This window comes from Hyalella azteca, unplaced genomic scaffold, assembly GCF_000764305.2.
Source record: "Hyalella azteca isolate HAZT.00-mixed unplaced genomic scaffold, Hazt_2.0.2 contig4053, whole genome shotgun sequence".
Taxonomy (NCBI): Eukaryota; Metazoa; Arthropoda; class Malacostraca; order Amphipoda; family Hyalellidae; genus Hyalella; species Hyalella azteca.
Window position 1 is genome coordinate 61,325 of NW_025934279.1, and position 21,204 is coordinate 82,528.

Consider the following 21,204-nt stretch of genomic DNA (forward strand, 5'->3'; position numbering starts at 1 on the left):
AGATGTGTATAAGAGACTGCCTTTATACTACATAGATAGGAAAAATGTTGACGTTTACGCCACTATATTTAGTTTTGCAATATTCCAATTAGTTTCGCTACTATAACAGTTTTACGCCGTGTCGGAAGTGTGTCCCGAGTTGCCCCGCCAGTCCCGAGTTGCCCCGCCAGGCCCGAGTTGCCCCGGGTGACGGTATATATCTGAAATTCTTTACGCAAAAACTAGAGCATGCACATATATGCGGATTTCTGCAATAGTCAAGCCTTTTCAAGCTTTCAGCAGCTACAAAATGAGGAAAGAAATAGTTAAAGCCAAATGATTTTTTTATCCAGATGCTCCCCTTAAATTGCATAGAAATTCATATTAATTTAATAAAAATTGGCATTAATAAATAGTATAGCCAGATAGGTATAACCATCAAACAGGGTAATAAGGGACGGGCGGGGTAGTAAGGGACAGTCCTCCAACATTTTGAAGAAATGTTGCTAAACCTATTAAAATATTGCAAAACTAAAAGTAGTAGTGCAAAGTTCAACATTTTTACTATCTATGCAGCATAAAGCAAGTTAAGAAATCAAACATTTATTACCTCTAAAAAAATCCCTGAAAAAGGTGTGTAAAGTGAGATTTTGGAAAATTACCTCTGCTAAGGTCTGTAGCAGAAGAAATATTTGTTGTATTGAAAAATTTTACTTGCATAAAAGTTGCAAACTGGTGCTGGCTTAAAAAATGTGATCAACAGAATTTGCATATCTCATTCCCAGAAAAAAAATGGCAGCCATCTCTGCAAAATGGGGTAAAAAGGGAGACCTCTAAAATTGCATTTTCAGTAGAACTTTGGTTAGCAAAGGCTCCAGTTAATGAAAAAATCAATTAACAATAAAGAATTGTGATTACATTTACCTTGCTCAGTGAAAAAAATTTCTCGTAACAAAAAATTACTGCATCAGTCATCACAAAATTGTGCATAGAATGTCATAGATAGAATTGAGCACTGGGCAACAAAGAATGAAAAGTAATTAACCTAAACTATGATTTATTTCTCCAAAAATATGATGGTTGTCACTAAAATATTCCTTCCTGTTTCAGGTATGTTTTTTTTACAATCTTTTTTATTATTGTGAAATCACTTGACTCAATTAAAATTGTGCAAAATTACAAGCCATCCTGTAAGCTTACAGATACAGAAAAAATGCTACATGGCTGCTGATTTCAAGCTTGCAGTGGACAAGGAAAAATTTTACTTACATAAAAATTACACACAGGTGTTGGCTGAAAAACATGATTGACAGAATTTGTATAGCTCATTTTAAAAATTTTGGCAGCCAATTCCGCATGATGGGGTAATAAGGGACACCCACCTGGGGGAATAAGGGACACCCCTAAAAACGCATTTACAGTAGAACCTTGGTTAGCAAAGGCTCCAGTTAACAAAAAATTCAATAACAACAAAGAATTTTTATTGAATGTACCTGATTCAATGAAAAAAATTCACTTGAACAAAAATTAATGCATCATCGGTCAACACAAAATTGTGCATAGAATGTAATGGATAGAATTGTGCATCAGGCAACATAGAATGAAAACTAGTTCACCGAAACTATGATTTATTTCTTCAAAAAATATGANGGCGAAAAAAATTTCACTTATCGAAAAATTGGTGCATCATCGGTCGTCACAAAATTGTACATAGAATGCTATATATATAATTGTGCACCGCCAGCACCGGGAATCATAGAATGAAAAGTAATTGACCTAAACTATGATATATTTCTCCAAAATATATGATGGTTGTCACTAAAACATTCCTTTCTGTTTCAGGTATGTTTTTCACAATCTTTTTTTTATAGTAAATTTACTTGACCCAATTAGAATGGCGCATAAACAAGCGCATGGCGCATAAACGAGCACTATTGTGCTTGCCATGTCTGTCTGTCCTGTCCGTCTGTCTGTCCGCTCATCTGTGACCTCAAGTTTTCGTCGGCGAGAAAATGCACTCTGTCACTCACTGCAGTGAGTACTAAGTTATATTTTTTATAGTAAATTCACTCAACCCAATTAAAATGGTGTGAAATTACAAGCCGTCCTGTGAGCTTACAGATACAGAAAAAATGCCATAAGGCTGCTGATATGAAGCTTGCAGTGGACAAGGTTGTTGTAAATGCTCAATGGCATGTTCATGGATATGGTAATATCACATCAATAATGCAGTAATATGGCATCAATAATAATATGGTATGGGCTGTGTTTTTGATTTTGTTTTGCAAACAAAAGCAGGGTCATAAACGATGGCCAAAGTCACTCCGGCGTTTATGACCTTATTTATGACCCTGGTGTTTATGACCCCAGCGTTTAGGACCCCATTTTTGTTTACAAAACAAAATCGAAAACTGGGCTGAAGTCACCCCAGTTGAGGGAAATTAATGTTTATGGTAATATCATCAATAAAGGAAAAACAAGTTAAATTACTGAAAATGTCATTTATTCTACCTCTACATCATCTACAATGAAAGAGGACTTCAGAGTACTGTTAGTAATGGATGAGTATACTCTGCATGCTTCAAATATTTTAAAATGAAGTTTTATTCCCAGTGTCCCGAGTAGCCCCATTCGATGGGGCTACTCGGGACACTCTTTTTTTGCTTCTGGCACCTTACGAATAGCATATGGATTTTTTTTAAGATGCCATTCGATAGCCCTCGCAAAGAGCTATAAAATGAGCCTAAATTTGTTTATGCAATGTTTCATGGTAAGAAGTTATGAATGAAAAACGTTCAAAAGTGTCCGGAGTAGCCCCGGTTGACGGTATACATTAATTACCATATTATTGATGCAATATTACCATATCCATGGACATGTCATTGAGCATTTACAACAATCTTGTCCACTGCAAGCATCATATCAGCAGCCTTATAGCATTTTTTCTGTATATTCTGTAGTTAAAATATTCTGTATATATTCTGTAGTTGAAATTACCATACTATGTAAGACTCTGTAGAGTCTGAAACATAAAGAAAAAACCTATTAGGTGGATCAAACATAAAATATTTTATATAGGTACCTATGGTAATTTTAACTTAATTTCCAAGCCAGTCAGTCAATGTTACCCCGTCATGGCTGCCATTAGCTGGTCAGAGTTCCCCCATTGGGGGGTGGTGCCCCCCATTTGTAAACAATGACACTTTCCTAAAATTTGTCATTTGCATATGTAACTAGAAGAGTTCTACTACAATGCATCAAAACCTTGAGTTATTTTACCAAAAAAAATGAAAAAACTGGAGGGGGTGCTCCAACAGGCTTTAAATAATAGCTTTTTTTTCATGGGTCACATTTTTAATTTTTTAACCTAATAGATCTGCAAACTTTTTAAATCTTTCTATTGTGTTACGTAACTTCATTATTAGGCCTTTAACAGCCATTGACAACATTTTTCTATGTCAAATAGTTTTTGAGTTTTGGGGGTTTTTGTTAAATAAACAAAAAGTGGTCAAAGTTACCCTGGGAGTCAAAATAACCCCATTTTACGGTACAATAAAAGACAACAGGCCACCATTGGCCAAAAAACATGTTTAAACACAAACATATTTACATATAAAAGAGCTAAAGCATTGCAATGAGATAGAGGTATGTGCAATTACTTGCCCGTAGAAAGCCAAAGCAATTAAGGTAATCAGTGAGCAGCAGGATTAGCAAGGCATCCAGCATGAGCAGTTACTATTACTGTAGCAAGACTTGTATTAGCCCTAGAAATCAAGTTGCTATAGGATATCATTGCTATAGGATATAGGATAGGACTAATAGCGAAATACGCTTTAGGTCTGGGTAGCCTAGCTGAGAAAAAATTAACATTCATGAGTCTTGAAGGAAAGTGTGAAAGTGAAGAAAATGTTTTGCTGGTGCTATTACAAGATTGTTGTAAAAAATATTACATGGAGTTTATAAATTGTATGTACGGTATGCTTCTAATGATTCAATAAAACTTTTTTAGTAAATTGGCCATATGGTTGTACACACTTCTATGTTTGAGGTTTTATTGTTTAAATACCACATTCCTGCATTTAGAAGGACTTCATGTGAGAGAAAACCATGGGTAATTTCAAAATTCATTAGTTTATTTTTCAATGCTTCATAACTTGTGAATAATCACTTGTCAATACAACTTCATAAAAGAGTTCTTCCCACTTGACATGAAAAGAATTGATGAGAAGCATCTCATCTTTGTCACAACAGTTACTGCAAATAAAATAATAATTACCAAATGCATCTGATGCTCTTGCCTGAAAATAAGGCTGAAAGGCATGGATTGCTTGATGTTGTTGACAGTATATTTTTACTTGGTCAAGTTAGGTTATTAATGCTGTTGGTTGTGCACTCAAACTAGTTTCAAGATCAATGGCATTTTTGGACAAGAGATATGGAAGAGATACATCAATTTCTTATGCAAACCATGTTGTGTTTCAACTTAAATATTGTTATTCAGAGATTTGTGTTGAAGTGCATAGGCTAATTTGTTCCTTACAATGCCTCCATGACTTCTAAAGAATGCAAAGATTCTCTAGACCATTCCTGCTATCTCCTTGCAACCATGCATAGCATCCCTGGAGACAGTGATGCAATATTGAATCCTTGAATGAGGTCCCTGTGTGGATTTGTCAAATGTTTCAGCATTTGTGGATTCAAGACTTTCAGACAGGTTATGAGTGAAAATAATTCAACATGTTAACTGTTAACTAATGTTATGGTAATCTATTGTTAACTAATGATGATATTTTGTTTCAGATTTAATGGCAGAGCCAAAGTTGAAATGAACAAGTCTGTGCCTCACGATTGAAAAATTACAAAAACAGGGATCCCTTACCTCTGTTCAGGTTAGTACATTACGGTACATACATTGGATTGCCTAAGAAAGCCTCATGTTATCCACAAACTTTTACTTGTATTTTATTTTTTCTATTTGTCATATACATATTGTAGGTGTGTAATGGAAACTCTTATCAAAATTGCATCAGTTCTAATGGCTATGACTTGTCTGATTTACTTCACAGAGAGACATTATTTTAAATTCTCCTAAAATTACCTTTTTCTTTTTTAATATGAAGTTTCTTGGTCATTTTTGCTGTAATTCCTGTTTTTATTAAAATTTAATAATTGTATCTTATCAAATTTGATCATTTTTAATAAAGGCCTTGAAAAATATTTTACTAGATTAATGCAGCAGAAATCTTTTGATTGTTAAATCTTTTGTGGCAGCATGAACTACAGCAACTAAGCTTTATGATTTAGAAAGATTCACTTCAAAAATCTTTCACTCACTCGACCATTACGTAAATAGGAGCAAATTTTTCAGCTTTATACCATAGATGTACCTACTTGAAATTTTTCATAACAAACAATTACCTACTAATTCTTGAGCATTGTGACTTCAAATCACAGTAAATGAATTTGTTAACATGTTGACCATGTTTACAAAATTAACGTTTAATTGGCTGCATTATTAAATTAAGAATTATTTAACTTGAATTATCAAGTGACAAACATTACTCTCCAAGAGAAGATTACTGTATTTATGTTATAAGAAATAAACAGAAATGCCGTTATCATTCTAGTGTTTGGTTACTACATTGTTTAAATACTTGTTTTTCTATTGTATATAAATTTTTTGTAAATGACGTTTCATGTCAGCAAAAGGTGTTGAATATTTTATAGGTTACATATATGATAAGCAAAGATTCAATACTGTATTCTCTACTGCATGGCAGGTGGTGTTGAGGGCAATTTACTGTGTTGATACAAGTTTCTATGTGTGATCACTTTCCTAATGAAGAGTTACAGGACCCTTATCTGGCCATTAAACTGAATATTCTCTTTCACAATTGTAAATAACTTTTGCTCTTACAGAATGTGAGCTAAAATTTTGGGAATAATTCTTTGTAAAATACGGTTGTGTCCTGAACTTTCTACTTGTCTACCAAATAAATATAAATAACCATTATAAATTTGCTGTTCAATCACCTCAATCCCAACAGCATTTAATATATTTTTCATGTTTTATTATTCATTCATGATTTATCCCCTCTTGCAGTGGTGCTCTTGAATGCATAACAAACCTGGCTCTGTTCAAAGTCATAGCTCAATGAATTGATAAAGTGTGGGTTCAAAGACTAGATTTGAGGCAGATAAAACAGTGACATTAAAGTCAATCCTTGGGAGTGAGTGAGTGACTGTCTTCTTATGCCTGTCAATTGCGAGATCTTACTTTTATACATGCTAAGATTTTAATACTTCCTTCAAAAGAGCTACTAATATATTTGGAATGGAAGTGAGAAGAGACCCAAGCTGAATAGTATCTGCAAACGCAATCCTGAGAAATTAGTCATCAGATCCAAGTTTAAGACATTATCACATTTTCCTTCTTCACAAGGCTAAGTTGAGATAATCATCATAGTTTTCACCTTCAAAACTGTGTATAACCCATGGTCAAGTCATGAGTAATTTCAATTGTTTAGTCTTAGTTACTATGAGGGTTTAGTTGCATAGGTAATTGATAGGTAATTGATAGGTACCTGGTAATGGCTCCCCAAACAAAGCCCTCTACCTTTGCTGCTGGTGCACTGAAGTGTCGAGTGCGGACAAACTTCCAATTTACCCCAAAATTTACTCAAAAATAATTCTTTCCAGTAAGTTTTTCTTCCTGAGGCTTTCAGATACCGTACAAGTTTTTAAACTTATTTAAGCACTTTTTTTTCTTTGCGAATCCTTGGGAGTCTCAATAGAAATGGCACAAAAAAGCATGAAATTTTGAGAACAGCTCTAACCTGTTATCCAGACTTCAATGTAAAAGTTACTATAGTATTGGATGAAATCATTCTGCAACGTTATTGGAAGTTCTCATGGCATCAATGTTGTGTTCTTGGTTTCTTGGTAATTTTATTACACTTTCCTCAAGTTTGTCATTTGCATATGTAACTAGAAGAGTTCTACTACAATGCACCAAAACCTGGAGTTATTTGGAGTTATTTTACCAAAAAAAAATAATTGATGTTACCACCCCAAGAAGTTACCCCTTTGTTACCCCTAAGTTACCCCAAGAGCTGGGGTAACAAAGACCATCACTTTTTTTAAAATTACATAAAGACTATGAGAGGCAGGAGCCAGCAATTTATGGTGAGTGAAGCTAGAGTATAGACCTGTATTTTGGATGTTTCAATTCAAGTTTAATTTAGCTAGTAAGAAAATGGCATCATTTATAAGAAAAAAAGTGGTCTAAGTTACCCCATTTTACGGTATTATTGCTTTTAAATGAATGATTTTCTTTTTGTAGCTCTACATTGTCTTTCGTGATAATGAAATATTCAAGTGTAAATACTACCAAATAAAGTGCTTTCTTTTGAACTCCCAGTGAGAAATTCTCTGTCACACCTAATGATTTCCTTCAATATATTATAGAATAATTCAGATAGCAGTGTAGCACTGTATACATGAGACCTTATCAATTTCCCATGATTTTTTTATAACGTATCTATCCAAATAAATGTCCTTTTTTTACAGATAGCATGCTGTAAGAATTGAGCTTCAGAGCAAGTCGTCAGCACCATGGCCAGCATATTTGACCAGTACGAGTCTCAGCAAGGGTCGTACAGCAACCATGTCTCCGGCACAAATTCTTCCATGAGCTCCACATTGGCCACGTCTCTCTTCCGCAACCTCAAGCTGGAAGAAGATACGCCTATTTTCTCCAAGCAGAGGATAAACTTCTTGCCAAAACATGACATTGTCCAGTTTGTGGCTAACAACAATAGGATTGTTTTAGCTATGACAAATAATGTGTTAATTAGGATTAACTTGCTACAACCTCAAAACATTGAAGAAATTGACCTAGGAAAGTTCTGCACTCAAAGTAACCAAGTTTATAGATTATTCTTGGACGCTAGCGGCGAGCATTTGCTTGTAAGCTTATTTAAAAAACCCAAAGCTGATGAATCATCGACCATCGAAGCAATTGACTGCTTGTACATCCCCTGGGCAAGCAAAAAAATCAGTGCGATCACTAGATTAAAAGGTCACATGGTGTCTTCTGTTGCGTGGAGCCAGCGCAATGCGTCACAAACCTTGACAGGCCCCATAGTGATAGGCACCGCGGCAGGTCAGCTGCATGAGTTTGAGCTGTCACAAGAGAACTCGATGTTCCAGTCAGGAATGGAGCCGTACTGCAAGCAGCTTTACGCTCTGACCAAAGTTGAGGAAATTGATGGCGTTCAAATATTGTCCTGTCCCACGGATGATCTGGAGTATGTTATCCTCTGCTGCACCAAAACTCGCTTGTATTCATTCAGAGGAAACATTCCATCTTCCGAGAAGCGACCTTTGTTCTCTGAAATCTTTCTTCCTTATAAAGACAGAACGGACCATTACATTGAGTACCATGGATCTATACACAAACCTTGTCTTGAACTTCATTATGAACCCAACACAATGCTTGCCTTCTCTTTTGCATGGACGAATGCTTTTGGTGTGTATTATGCATCAGTGGATTGGAGCAAATCTGGCAGTGATATTTCAGATCAAAAGAAGCTGCTCAAAGTTACCCGGGATTCCGGCAGCTCAGAACTGTTATCCAAAGTCTCTGCAGGCCTCGTGTTGACGCCTTTCCATGTTTTATTGCCACACGACAATGAAGTGTCTGTTGTCAGCATCTTGAGTGAGAAAGTGCTTATGAATGACCGAATCCCCGGCGACTGCGGTGACGCGCTTGGTATGTGCCAAGACTCCGTTAAAGGCACCATCTGGCTCTACACTAAGAAAGGGATTTTCAAGTGCAAAATGGACAGAGAAGATAGAAATGTGTGGAAGGCCTATCTCGACCAAGAGAAGTTCGATATGGCACGGAAATACTGTCGTGGAGATGAATTAAAGCTGTTGCATGTGCGTATGAAGGAAGCCGAATTTTTGTTTGAGAAGGGCGACTCTGTAAGGAGTGCTCAGTTGTATGCTCACACACTAGTGCCTTTTGAACAAGTCTTCTTTAAGCTGAACAGCATCAAGGATGATTCAGGACTGCGTGTCTTCCTCTTGGAAAAGCTGGAAACTTTAGGTGAGGATGAAATAGGTCAGTATTCTTTGGTAACACTTGTGTTGCTCGAACACTACTTCAAAACGCTTGGACTTCTCCGAGACTCGGGTGAGGACACAAATCAAGAATACAAGAAAGTCAGCTCGGAGCTTGAGAATTTGCTGCAAAAGCCACGCGTCCTGAAAACTTTAGAAAGAAACAGTAACGCCGTATACCAATTGCTCAGCTGCCACGCCGATCAGAGCAATATCATTAAGATCTCAGGCTTGATCAAAGCGTACGATCGAGTTGTAAAGCACCTGATCAACACAAACCGACACATGGAGGCTTTAGAGATACTTACGAATCACTCTTCTGACGTGCTGATATTAGAGCACCTGCCAACGCTTCTCAAAACGATCCCAATCCCCACCGTCGACTTCATGATGTCTCTTGGCCACAAGCTTGATCCTGTGAAAATGATGCCTAAATTAGTGCAGGTCCACGCTTCAAAGAAAGCCACCTCGGAGATCAGAAAATACCTCGAGTACTGCATTAATGAACTCGACCGCACCGACTCTGTTCTGCATAATTTTCTCATAACAATCTATGCAACTGAATATCCGGACAAACTTCTGCCGTACCTGAAAATGCAGGGTGAAAATTTAGACAGTGTTTATTACGACACCAAGCTTGCGTTGCGCGAGTGCGTTTCGGCAAAACAGGACGTTGCCTCGGTGCATATCCTCTCCGTGATGGGGCTGTACCAGGAGGCTGTAGAACTCGCGCTCAAAACTGATTTGAATCTCGCCAAAGCTACGGCAGAAAAGCAACGCAACAACCCTCAACTCTGCAAGAAATTATGGCTTGTAATCACCAAGTATCTCGTAGAGGAGAGTCAGGATGTCACAAAGGCTCTGGCCATCATGCATGAATGTGAACTAATTAAAATCGAAGACATTCTTCCGTTTTTTCCAGATTTTGTAACTATTGATCTCTTTAAGGACGCTATTTGCGAATCGCTAAAGGAATATAACGAAGAAATAGAAATGCTTAAAGTTGAGATGAACGAAGCCTCAAAAATTGCAGACGAGATGCGATCGGACGTGCAACTTTTGAAACAAGAACACACGAGCGTGAACGCTGACGACCTTTGCCACGAGTGCCACAACTCCCTCCTCGACAGGCCGTTCTATTTGTTCCAATGTGATCACAAGTATCACCAAGACTGCCTCACCGAAGCAGTGATGGCATATCTGACTCCCTCAGAGAAGCACACCGTGCAGAAGCTGAGGTCGCGGCTCTTGGCTCTGTCTTCGGAAGAGCAGCGCGGCAGCGGCAGTAACCAAGACGCCTCAACTGAACGCGTCGAGGTACGCGCTAAACTGGACGACATCGTGGCGTTCGAGTGCCTTTATTGCGGCGAGAGAATAGTTGACTGCATCGACACGCCCTTCATTGCAGACCAAGACTGGAGAGAAGTCATGGCTGAATGGCGGTAGAGTCCTTCACTTCATTCCATGTCGCTGCTTTGTATGATCTGAGACAGTATTTTTAAGCGAATTCCTGTGATTTTGTTTTATGAATTTTGTAATCATTTGTTTTTGGTTTATAAAAGTTATTGTTCGGATGAATATCTCTTATTAGAATTATTCGCCGATATTTTTTACACCAGTTGAAGTCATCATAATAGTACTGTTATTCCAAGCATTACTTCTGTCAACCTTCGAAAATAGATTTACTGAAAATTTGATACTTCTGTTTAGTGGTACTTGTTGGTTCAGGTGATGAAACAGTTTCTTTCAACTGTCACACGTCCAACCGAAGAAGTAGCAGCTGTCAGAGCCCCAAGTGACATCTAGTAACGGAGACCTCCTGCTCATCAAAATAGGCGGCTTGTTAGATCCAATCAAGATTCGGAGGACTCTGGTTTTTGTATTTTCTAATTGCTACTTTTCAGTTATAAAATAATTATCTTTTGTCATGAGCATTGATTGAGTCATCCTCTTCTCATACTATGTTATTTGTCATTCAATGTGCACTACTATACAAATCAATCTATATTGTTATTTTATTTATTTTGTGTTGGCAATCGTCCCAGAATTGTATTCTCCTGATCGGGGTAAACCATTATGAATTTTATATCCTATTGTTATCCCGCTACTGATTTCTTTTGAGACTTAATTTATCTTATTCGAGAGTTGCATCGAAGTTCGTCTTGCCACTGTTGCAATTTGCGCCATTCATGAATTCGCTAATTCAATACTTCAATACTTTACAATACTTACAATACTTTACATGGAATGGGAAGATCATAACACGTTTGTTTTGGTTTGTAGGCGTACTAACATTATTTTTTCATCATATTTTTTCACCATATTTTTTCACTAACCATTATTTTTCAAGTGTTAGTAGATTTAAAGATACCTTTTACTGGGACAGTTTTTATGTTGAATTTTCCCCTCATATTATTATTATTTAATCAAATCTGTTTTATTAAACAACCGTGTTTGCGTGAGAGGTAGCAAGGTTGGTCTTCATGAGCAGTTTGAGTTTCCAACATCAATTGGTCATAAGAATATACCGATTCTGATCACGCATTATCGAAACACTACAGTTTCACTCAAGTCTACATAGGATTGTAAGTTGATTATCAATTGTATCTAACAAATAGTTGTGTTTGAATACTGTATATTATCTTAGTTATTTTCCTTCACTCCGTTTAATTTCTTTACTAGTCGCTACGCCGCTGACATTCCATGTTCACCTTCCCGGCCGCTGCTCCATGTGCTGGCGCTGCGGTTTATGATGTGTAGAACTTATCTCTGGATGGCTGCTATGCAAAAAAGCTTTAATCGGAAAATTTTATTTGCATTAGTTTTGATTATATTACCCCTAACCTAAAACCTATTCTGTAATTTCTGCGTAGTGTTTCTTTATAATTACTCCTACAATAGAAATGTTTCGGAGTTTTCTTACTGAGTATCGTCTTGATAATGACAATTATGACGATAATATTTTTAGTTTATAATTCCGTAAATTATGCCAAGGTGCCTGAGCTTCTCTCCCTGCCTTAGAGCCCTCAAATTGTAATAAATTCTTAATTTATTCACATGCATCAAAGTATCCTTATAATGTGGATTCAAACTCAACGACTCATGACTATTATTTCAATAATAATAATAATTTTCGTTAGATGTTCCTTTTATTTTAGCTATGTTAAAAAGTACAATACTGTCAAACATCTTCCTCGCATTTAAAGACAAACAACCCATTACAAGTTACTCAAATAATAAGACAAGCTTATCTTCATAGCTCGATTATAAATAATGATAAGTGAGGTGTGGCTGCTACAACGATGAAGTTTTTTTGTCATGAACATGGTGAATGTGGATAAATATTTGTATTATTAGCTAAATACCGGTGAAGTCACAACGCATTAAGTTCGTCTACGTTTTAATTCTCATTATTTATTGCTTATTGTATTCTAAATGTTGTGTGTGTTTTGATTATTGATTGGTTTTACTCATTTAAACTTGTATTCATTTGCAATTTATTATGAGGTAAAATATTTTGTTCAATGCTTTTTCTTCTCTTTATGCTATTAGTTTCCTCGTCAATTTGGTGGTTATTGTAGCTTCTGAGGCCGAACTCCAGGTTTCATTTCAGGCTCACTACTTCGGAAAGCCTCGTTAATGAAGCATGATGAGCAACCATTAAGCTCTGAAAACTTTTCATACATCGCTTCATGTTAGAAGTGAATTTTTGACTTTTTTCGTTTCCTCCTGTGCCGTCGACATTCGATCACCGAACTCGCTGATTGATAGATACCAAGATAGTTTCCTTGATTGCTTATCAATTGGACGAACTCTTGGAAAATGCCCCGAATTATACTTCACTACTTGAGTCCAATATGATGTCATGTTTAAAATCGTCGCTTCGTTTCCTCGAATCGAAAAATTAACATATGTCTCGATTGCAAGTCCGATTATATAATTATCATTTTCTGTTGAACTCCTGCCTTGTGCAGGTGTTCTGCAATTAGTTTCGATCATTGCAATCCTCAATAAGATCCTCAAATGTTTGCCATCACTACATTCCTTGCGGATTTAAATGCGTGTATGGATTATTCCTGCTAGTGCTAGTAGTCATTAAGAGGCGAACTTTGTTTTTGATCTACTGGCTTCCATTCAATCAATTCCAGGATTCGGTGCGAGACGCTTTTTTAATGAGTTTTGGTTTACTTATTTGGTTTCGTCAATGAATAATTTTATACAATGGTATATCAGTTAGAGGTAGTTGAGGTAAACGTTATGAAAATTTAATGAAACGAGGAGTGGATTGAATTTGAAATTTTGAATGCTTGTATTTTTGGAGTCAGGACGGATTAATTTCCCCAATAGTAAATGCCAAGCGAGAATCGATGGCTGGAACCGCGTCAAGGGAAGTGCAGCGGCAGCAGGTAGGTTGAAGCGGCTGTGTTGGCATCAGCTACGCGCCAGTTTTGCGATTCATACTGTGGAAAATTGGTTGATTTTAATGAATTGATAATAAAAGACTGAGTAAAAATCATTATGTAATTTAAAGCAGTAAATTGAAATGAGGTTATAGTAAACTAAATCTATTCACGTGAGGTTAAATGGCCACTCATGTGCGCTAACGCACTTGTGCGAAGAACCGAATTTTATGAAAAAATAAATAATCAGAAGAAGATTGATGCGTCAGACGGAAATAAAGTAAGAAAATTGGAAGATTGCTTCGTCGAAGAAAGATTAAAGTTGAAGAGATATAGCCTAAACTAAAAATCAAACTTGAGTAGGAGCCGCACCGACTGAAAGTTCAGTAATTTAGGTTGAATTTGAATAAATTAGATAACTGAAGTCTGAATCATGTTGTTAGTTGCGACCAGATTCACGCTCGCCGGGGAGAGGCTTAGGTGGTGGCCGGGATGAAGGCACCGGAAGAGGGGGGCAGGGTGGCCAGGTACGCCAGGGGTTGGCAGGGAGGCAGGGAGGGTGGCCAGGTACGCCGCTGCCTCCACGGGGTTGTCCCACAGTGAGGAGACGCTGAGAGACGTGGGGAAGGCGGGGACGCAACGCGGGAGGCGATCTCCCTGCGGAGTGAGCGCTTGGCCTCTCCATAGGCACCGGCGGGCATGATACCATTTGCCAAAAATGGTGTGACAAGGTGGCCAAACCTCGACTGGAGGGGAAGCGATGTGGAATGAGGTATGGGAGGGCGCTGGCGAGGAACTGGGCACAAGCCAGGTCCAGATGATCGGACAATGGAAGGACGCTGGTCTCCTGCGTGAAGATGAGCGATCGGGGCCATTTTGAGGCAGCCGGTGGCTAGTCTCAGTGCAGTGTTTTGTATGGTTTGAAGGCTATCTATTGCTGTGCGTGAGGCGACAGAGTACCAGTTGGGAGCCGCGTAGTTGAGGATTGGGCACGTGATGCCGGTCTAAATCATAGCACGCGATAATTAAGCATAGATTTGAGCAAACTTAATTAAACAAATATCCAACAGTCAACCGAGTGATAGATTAATCACAAAACAAGGAAGATAATCAGACTTGGGGTTGAATTTTGCTTAAGTAGCAGTGACAGACGACAGGCCGGTTGGCTGGCGATCACAAAAATGAGTGTTGCTGCGACGTCGAATCAGTGCGAACTCTTGCTAATTACGGTCCACGGAAGCCCGGACCTGGCCCAAACTACCCTAACATTAAACTTTCCATAGATTTAACTAGAACTATAATCTTATTCTAACATTTATAATCTAGCGAAACAATTTTTAAGTAATGAACAAAAAAAAGCAACGGTGGGAATTCCCACACGTCGTTGATTAGTCAAGTTATAGAATTTTTATTCGGATTTCGACTATTATATTCACAAATTTGGAACGAAATACCAAAGACGTTTATGCTATTTTTAACGTCTCGGACATATTTACGGGCGGACTTGCGGTCAATCTCCAAATTCAGTGAATAAGGAATATCTCCCAAAGTAATTAACGTAGCTCGACGAAACTTGATACACGTATTCACTAGGACCTAACGGTGATGTTCAGCTCATGATTTTTTTTTCGTCTTCATTGGTGAGCTATTTGACGATACGTACTGAAATATGCAGTGCACAAGACATTTCTTCCAAAAAATAGAACAGATTTGAACGAAATTTTGAAAATACATTCCTAAATATCCAACGGTGATGTTTAGCTCGTGAAATTGTTCGAGATTTTGCCTTCGTTTCCGAGGTTTTTTTTCAGTTTCACCCTCATTCGCGATTTAAACAGCAATACGTGCTTAAATTTGCAGTGAACAAGAAATTTCTTCTAAACTAACTACTGAATAGATTTGAATGAAACTTGTACATAAATGCCTAACCTCCTAACGATGATGTTTAGCTCGTAACAATTTTTTTCGGTTTTGCCTTCTTTTGCGAGTTATACGGCTCTGCGCATAACTACTCAGCTACAGCTCTTGGTCAATGCAAATTTAAAAATCGGCCTCAGAAATGCCGTTCGTTTCTCCGTGTATCCGAATAACTCGAGAACGAAGGCGAAATCGAAAAAAAAAACTGTCACGGGTTAACATTACCTAGGCTTAATTAAATCACACCGTTTATCGCATATGTTGCGTAGTTGTAAACAAGGACGAGGATGAGCTGCATAACGTGCACTTGTGTGAAGGATTGCTAGTGCCACAACATGTGTCCTGCCAGCAATCTTGTTAAAGATGTGTTTGTGGTCTTGTAGATGTTTGTTAAAGTTGTAGTTTGTAAATGTGTATGTTTGTTCGACCATTTTTTTTCTTTTATTATTGCTTTGCATCTTTTATTGCTCAAACAGATCGCTCAGATGCATTGCTCTCGTTCAGACGAGCATATTTGAATGCGATGTTTATAATTTTGTTTAATGTTCTAATTTTATGATCATATGAACTTATAAAAATTACGACATTTCAACCAAATAAAAAAAGTCTTCCTGAAGTAAAACTGGTTTCAGTGTTCCGAGGCGGTGAGGCCAGATTTGAACATCTGAAAGATCGCACCGACGTGGCTCGGTTTCTTCTGTGTAAAGAGTAGCTTCTTCACCCGACATGTTAATCCTGGATGGAAAAAAGAAAAATTGATGTTAGTTTCATCCTTAAATCGTTTTCCTGTTAGCTGGGAAAATTGCCAATTTGGCATTGCTGGGAAAATTGTAAATAGAATAGAATAGTACAGGGTGGGGCAGAACCGATTGAGCAGTTGGGTCGCCTACCGAAGACCACAACTGCCCTGGNGAATAATACAGGGTGGGGCAGAACCGATTGAGCAGTTGGGTCGCCTACCGAAGACCACCACTGCCCTGGGTGTAAAGGACCATCATGATTCCTGCCTTCCGGAACGTAGCCTTCAATACTTCTGGACAATCATATCTAGGCCGTGCGTCGAACAAGCCCTCGATGGAACGGCCACTCGTCGAAGGACGACAAATTTTGGAACAGGACTATGCTATCTGAAACCTTACCTCAGATGCGGTGAATGTAAAATTACGTAATTTAACGATGCCCGGAAGTCATATTCGATCCGCGGCCTGGTGGTGCACTGGCGCACGGTAGGTTTTATGCAAGGTCGGAGGAAGACAAAGCCGAGTGCTGCACGGCTGATTGGTGGATGTCCGGTGAGATCCAAGGCGTTCGATTCAGGGCTTATTGGTGCACAAAATTGGTGGTGCACGGCTGCGCTCCCGAGCAGTTTAGAGCAGTCAGTGGTCGCAGGGAAGGACGGGGATAGGCGTGCGGGTGGTTTTTTCCAGCCCCTTCGGTATTCCCATTTCAGTAGCCAATATGGTGTGGTCAGGAGAATATCGTGGCTTTGCTGTGCGCGCATATTTCGAGAACAATCAATCCGTGATTGCAACGCAAAGATGCTCTTATTGATAAATAAGCAAAGATGCTTATTCGTGATGCTCTTATTCGTGATTGCAACGCAAAGATGCTCAATATTCCACGCAGTGATGCTCATGCACGGCTGATTGGTGGATGTCCGGAGAGATCCAAGGCGTTCGATTCAGGGCTTATTGGTGCACAAAATTGGTGGTGCACGGCTGCGCTCCCGAGCAGTCTAGAGCAGTCAGTGCTCGCAGGGAAGGAAGGGGATGAGCGTGCGGGTGGTTTTTTTCCAGCCCCTCCGGTATTCCCATTTCAGTAGCCAACATGGTGTGGTCAGAACATCGTGGCTTTGCTGTGCGCGCATATTTCGAGAACAATCAATCCGTGATTGCAACGCAAAGAGCTTTTCGGCGGCGGTTCAATATTCCACGCAATGATGCTCTTCCTCAGGCGAACACAATTCGGTCCTGGGATAGGCAGTTGAAAGCAACTGGTAGCACACTAGGAAGAGATACACATGGCCGACGCAGGTCCATCAGAACACCAGAAAAATTCGAGAGGGTTAGAGCAGGAGGCAAACACTTGCCAAGACGTTCTGCACGAAGGCATGCCGTTGCTTTGAGAATCTCCTCACGCAGTTTGAGGAGGATGTACGTATATTTTTAAAGAGAGGCCTAGTTTAAATGCTGCCTATAGTTCTTATCCATTAGAAATTGTGAATAGATAGTACGTACATACTTTATTATTCTGCCCCTTGACTGAAAAATTTAGGTTTTTAACTTCTGTGTTTTTTTACTCCAAACTTTATTAATTTTCTGACTTTATTTGTGTTCTAGATTTATCGAACTGACGATGGAGCTGGTTTCCGAAACGTTTTCAATAGAGATATGCTGAATTTTTGTGGTATTTTCTTCGCTTTTAAATTTCTATTGTTGAAAATGAAGCATTGGGAGACGTGTGGTTCCAGCAGGATGGGGCTACAGCTCACACAGCCCGAATGTCACTCAATGTTTTGAGACGCATGTTTCCCAGACGTCTGGTATCTCTGAGGGGTGATTTTTAGTGGCCTGCGAGGTCACCTGATTTGAGCATCTGCGATTTCTTCCTTTGGGGACATCTAATAGAAAGGGTGTTCAGAAGTCGCCCTCACACCCTACCACAGCTAAGGGAACGGATTATTGCAGAGGGTATGGCCATACCTCGCCATATGTGTGAACGTGCTGTAGGAAACTTCCGAGGACGACTCCAGCAGTGTGTTGCAGCTAACAGACACCATCTTCCTGATATTGTTTTCAAAACATATGTATTCTAAATGGTATGTTATGCTAACCCCGAAGAAAATAACCTTTCTTCTTTATGCACCTCCATTACTCTTTTATTTCGCCTCAAAACTGCTCAATCGGTTCTGCCCACCCTGTATAATACAGCGGTTTCAGCGATCATTAGGCCGTAGGCCTGTCACCGATTCTTAACAGCGCAGAAAATTCACAGCTTGTCGCGGGTATCGAACACGCAACTCGCTGCTCTAATTCTGTTTTGCTTTACCGCCCGGCCTTCTCGCCGATTCTGATAAGAAACTGACGCACAGAGCTGGGATCGAACCCGCACCTCTCTGCTCCAATCTTGGTACTCTGGACCGTATCCACTGGGCCACCCTGCCCTCTATAGGGAATGCTTGGGTGTGATGACATATCGAAATGGTCAGTTTGCCACTTAAGCATAGGTAGCAAAGCAATGAATAAGATGACATCCTGTAAAATACTTAGAGTGCGACTGTAGCTTCAAACGCACTAACTATGCACGATTTGAATCATTCAAAATGGCTAATTCAGAGTCTTTTGCTATAGATAATCTTTGAGACTTGAGAATAGCTATATAAAATAGTTATCCCAGTAGACATAAATATTGGAGATAAAGCAATGTGAATTAAAGAAAAGCCGTTCAGGACAGCATTTGAAAAAGATTTCTCAAAGTCACATGGCCAACATTACAATTAGAGAGGAACCGCCGGCGACGGGCCCGAAACCTTTAGCGTGGAGCATCGTCCATAATTGTGTATCCAATATCCTTCTTAACAGACAAAAAAGCACGTGTTGATTGTGCGCGCATGTATTTAATGGCCAGTAATCAGTGATCATTTGTGAGATCGTTAACAACGAAATCCAGACCTGGAATTATTAAGACTCTATTCATTATAGGTTGACTCAGTAAGGGCAATGAAATTAAATTAGCTTCACATCTGGCCTCGTGCTTTCGCATGAGCTCGTCGCCACTGAGGGTGAGTGACTGCAGTTATGAGACACAGCACGCAAGCAGTAGATCTAGTCGGATGGTTCTGAGAGAAGGCAGAGCGCTGTAAAACCTAAAGTCCAATGGTCTAACTAACGCGACAACCTCTTACATATCACATGCTTTAGTCGATGGGCGAGGCGATCCTTGAAGCTTTATTCCGATAAACGATATAATCGAGGAAATTGCCAACTTTCACTGGTAATCTTGGAAGATTTCGAGACGAGCCGTCCAGAAAAAATTATTGAGAATTCGCATCTTTCTTGGCGGGAAATAATGCTGCAGAACGAAATATAGCGCGTCATACCAGTATATTTTTAAGAATAAATTACTAAAATAAATTATTTCGGACACGTTCTTAACTAACCCTCCGATTTTCCTTTCTGAAAAAATTCGAGATATGACCGGCAACATCCGAGTAGGGAAGTAAAGTTGCGAATCAATCTTCATGATGCCATGAAGATTGATTCGCAACTTTACTTCCCTACTCGGATGATGCCGGTTGAGTTGAAATAAGACTTCTGCGCGGAATGAGTCGACACAAATATCCTGCATGATTAAAAATTCACGAAATTTAGCTCTATTTTATTTTAATAAACCCAAATCTTTTCGGATTTTTCTTTCAGGTAGTTATAATAAGTTTTATTTTTTCTTTCCAAACGAGAATACGATTACTCCATCTCTTGCATTGGCAGCACGCTATACTACCTTGCATCCGGCGACAGTTTGTACTCCTCTGTTTAGAAGTTACTCGAGAAATTTAACCTCACCATTAAGCAACCATCCTTTTCAGTAAGTTGTAAGAAGATTTATTCTCTGAAGTACTCTCATCAAACGAGCTTTTGGTGACTACGAAGAAATGCCTTAAAATATAACGTTCCAACAACAAGAAAAGAATAATGTTCGATAGAATATTCAAATTTCCTCGATAACTTGAAATATTTTCTACCTCGCTCCTGTTGCTTATTCTAAACATTGCACGTCTCACTCATGCTCAAGTATTTGTATGGATGCCAGAAATTCCTAAGCCTTGATTTCACTTCGAAATACTGATTCCGACTTATTTTTCTGCTCACATAAATCATACTTTTAAACCAACTAATTTTTTCTTACCAATTTAGCCAAACTTGCAAAATTTGGCCTTACTCCTATAGACCGATCAACAAATATAACTGGACCCAAAGAAATTTCCCAAGTATTTTCAACGTAGGACAATCAGCACAGATTACCTACATTGTTTTTACAGAACATATAATCAATTTAAATATTTGAAATACGCTATAGACCACGAACAAAAAGTAAAAATAAATCGTAAACATTTCATTACCCAGTCCTAGAACTCTATGTACAAATAAACGTAATAACTAACGCATCACGTATACGTGATGCGTTATATTTTTCATGAATTTTCAAGAGATTTCGTATTATTAATTCATTAAAAATTTTATCCTACTTTCGTCATTGGCTCAACATAGAATTTTCCTTTCCTTTTTTTCCAATCAATATTTTTCAATTACTGCTATCACGCACTCACGCACTCTATGGTTAAACGGACTTTCGTCTCGTTAAACGCTAAAGCTGCATGGTGCGCTTGTTAAAGCGGTATGTCCTCCAACCGAAGCTCGGAGATCTGGCCATTATGCCAAAAATCTTGCCCCTTATGATTGCAGTCCACAGACGATGAAGAAAACACTCCCAACTCCCGGCATGGCTGCTTGGAGTGTAGAGGCATAACTTTAAAGTCAACTACTGCGAGTCGCTGATCACTGCAAGAGTTGCCCAAAATGCCTAAAGGATTATCAGCCGTGGGACTTATGCCTCCATAGAAAATTTTTACAATGCAAGCCCGCACTAGTACAAAATTCCTAAGAATGGTGCCGGATAATTTATTTAATAAATATGAGACATTCGCATTCTAATTTAAGCTGAAAATTAAAGCTCGTAAAGGATAGTTCTATTTATACCCAAATATATGTAACAGTGTACCAAA

At 38.7% G+C, this 21,204-nt stretch overlaps 1 protein-coding gene across 1 annotated transcript; it reads left to right on the forward strand.

Moving 5' to 3' along the window:
• The first annotated feature begins 4,782 nt into the window (after positions 1-4,782).
• LOC108680021 (vacuolar protein sorting-associated protein 18 homolog) lies at positions 4,783-12,047 on the forward strand. The gene is made up of 3 exons (XM_047879866.1): positions 4,783-4,868; positions 7,549-10,547; positions 10,834-12,047. Exons 2-3 carry the CDS (start codon positions 7,594-7,596, stop codon positions 10,835-10,837), a joined length of 2,958 nt encoding a protein of 985 aa, XP_047735822.1. The 5' UTR covers positions 4,783-4,868; positions 7,549-7,593; the 3' UTR covers positions 10,838-12,047.
• Positions 12,048-21,204: the final 9,157 nt, after the last annotated feature.

Coding starts and splice junctions, on each gene's coding strand:
- LOC108680021 (XM_047879866.1), top strand. CDS start 7,594: ATGGCCAGCATATTTGACCAGTACGAGTCTCAGCAAGGGTCGTACAGC.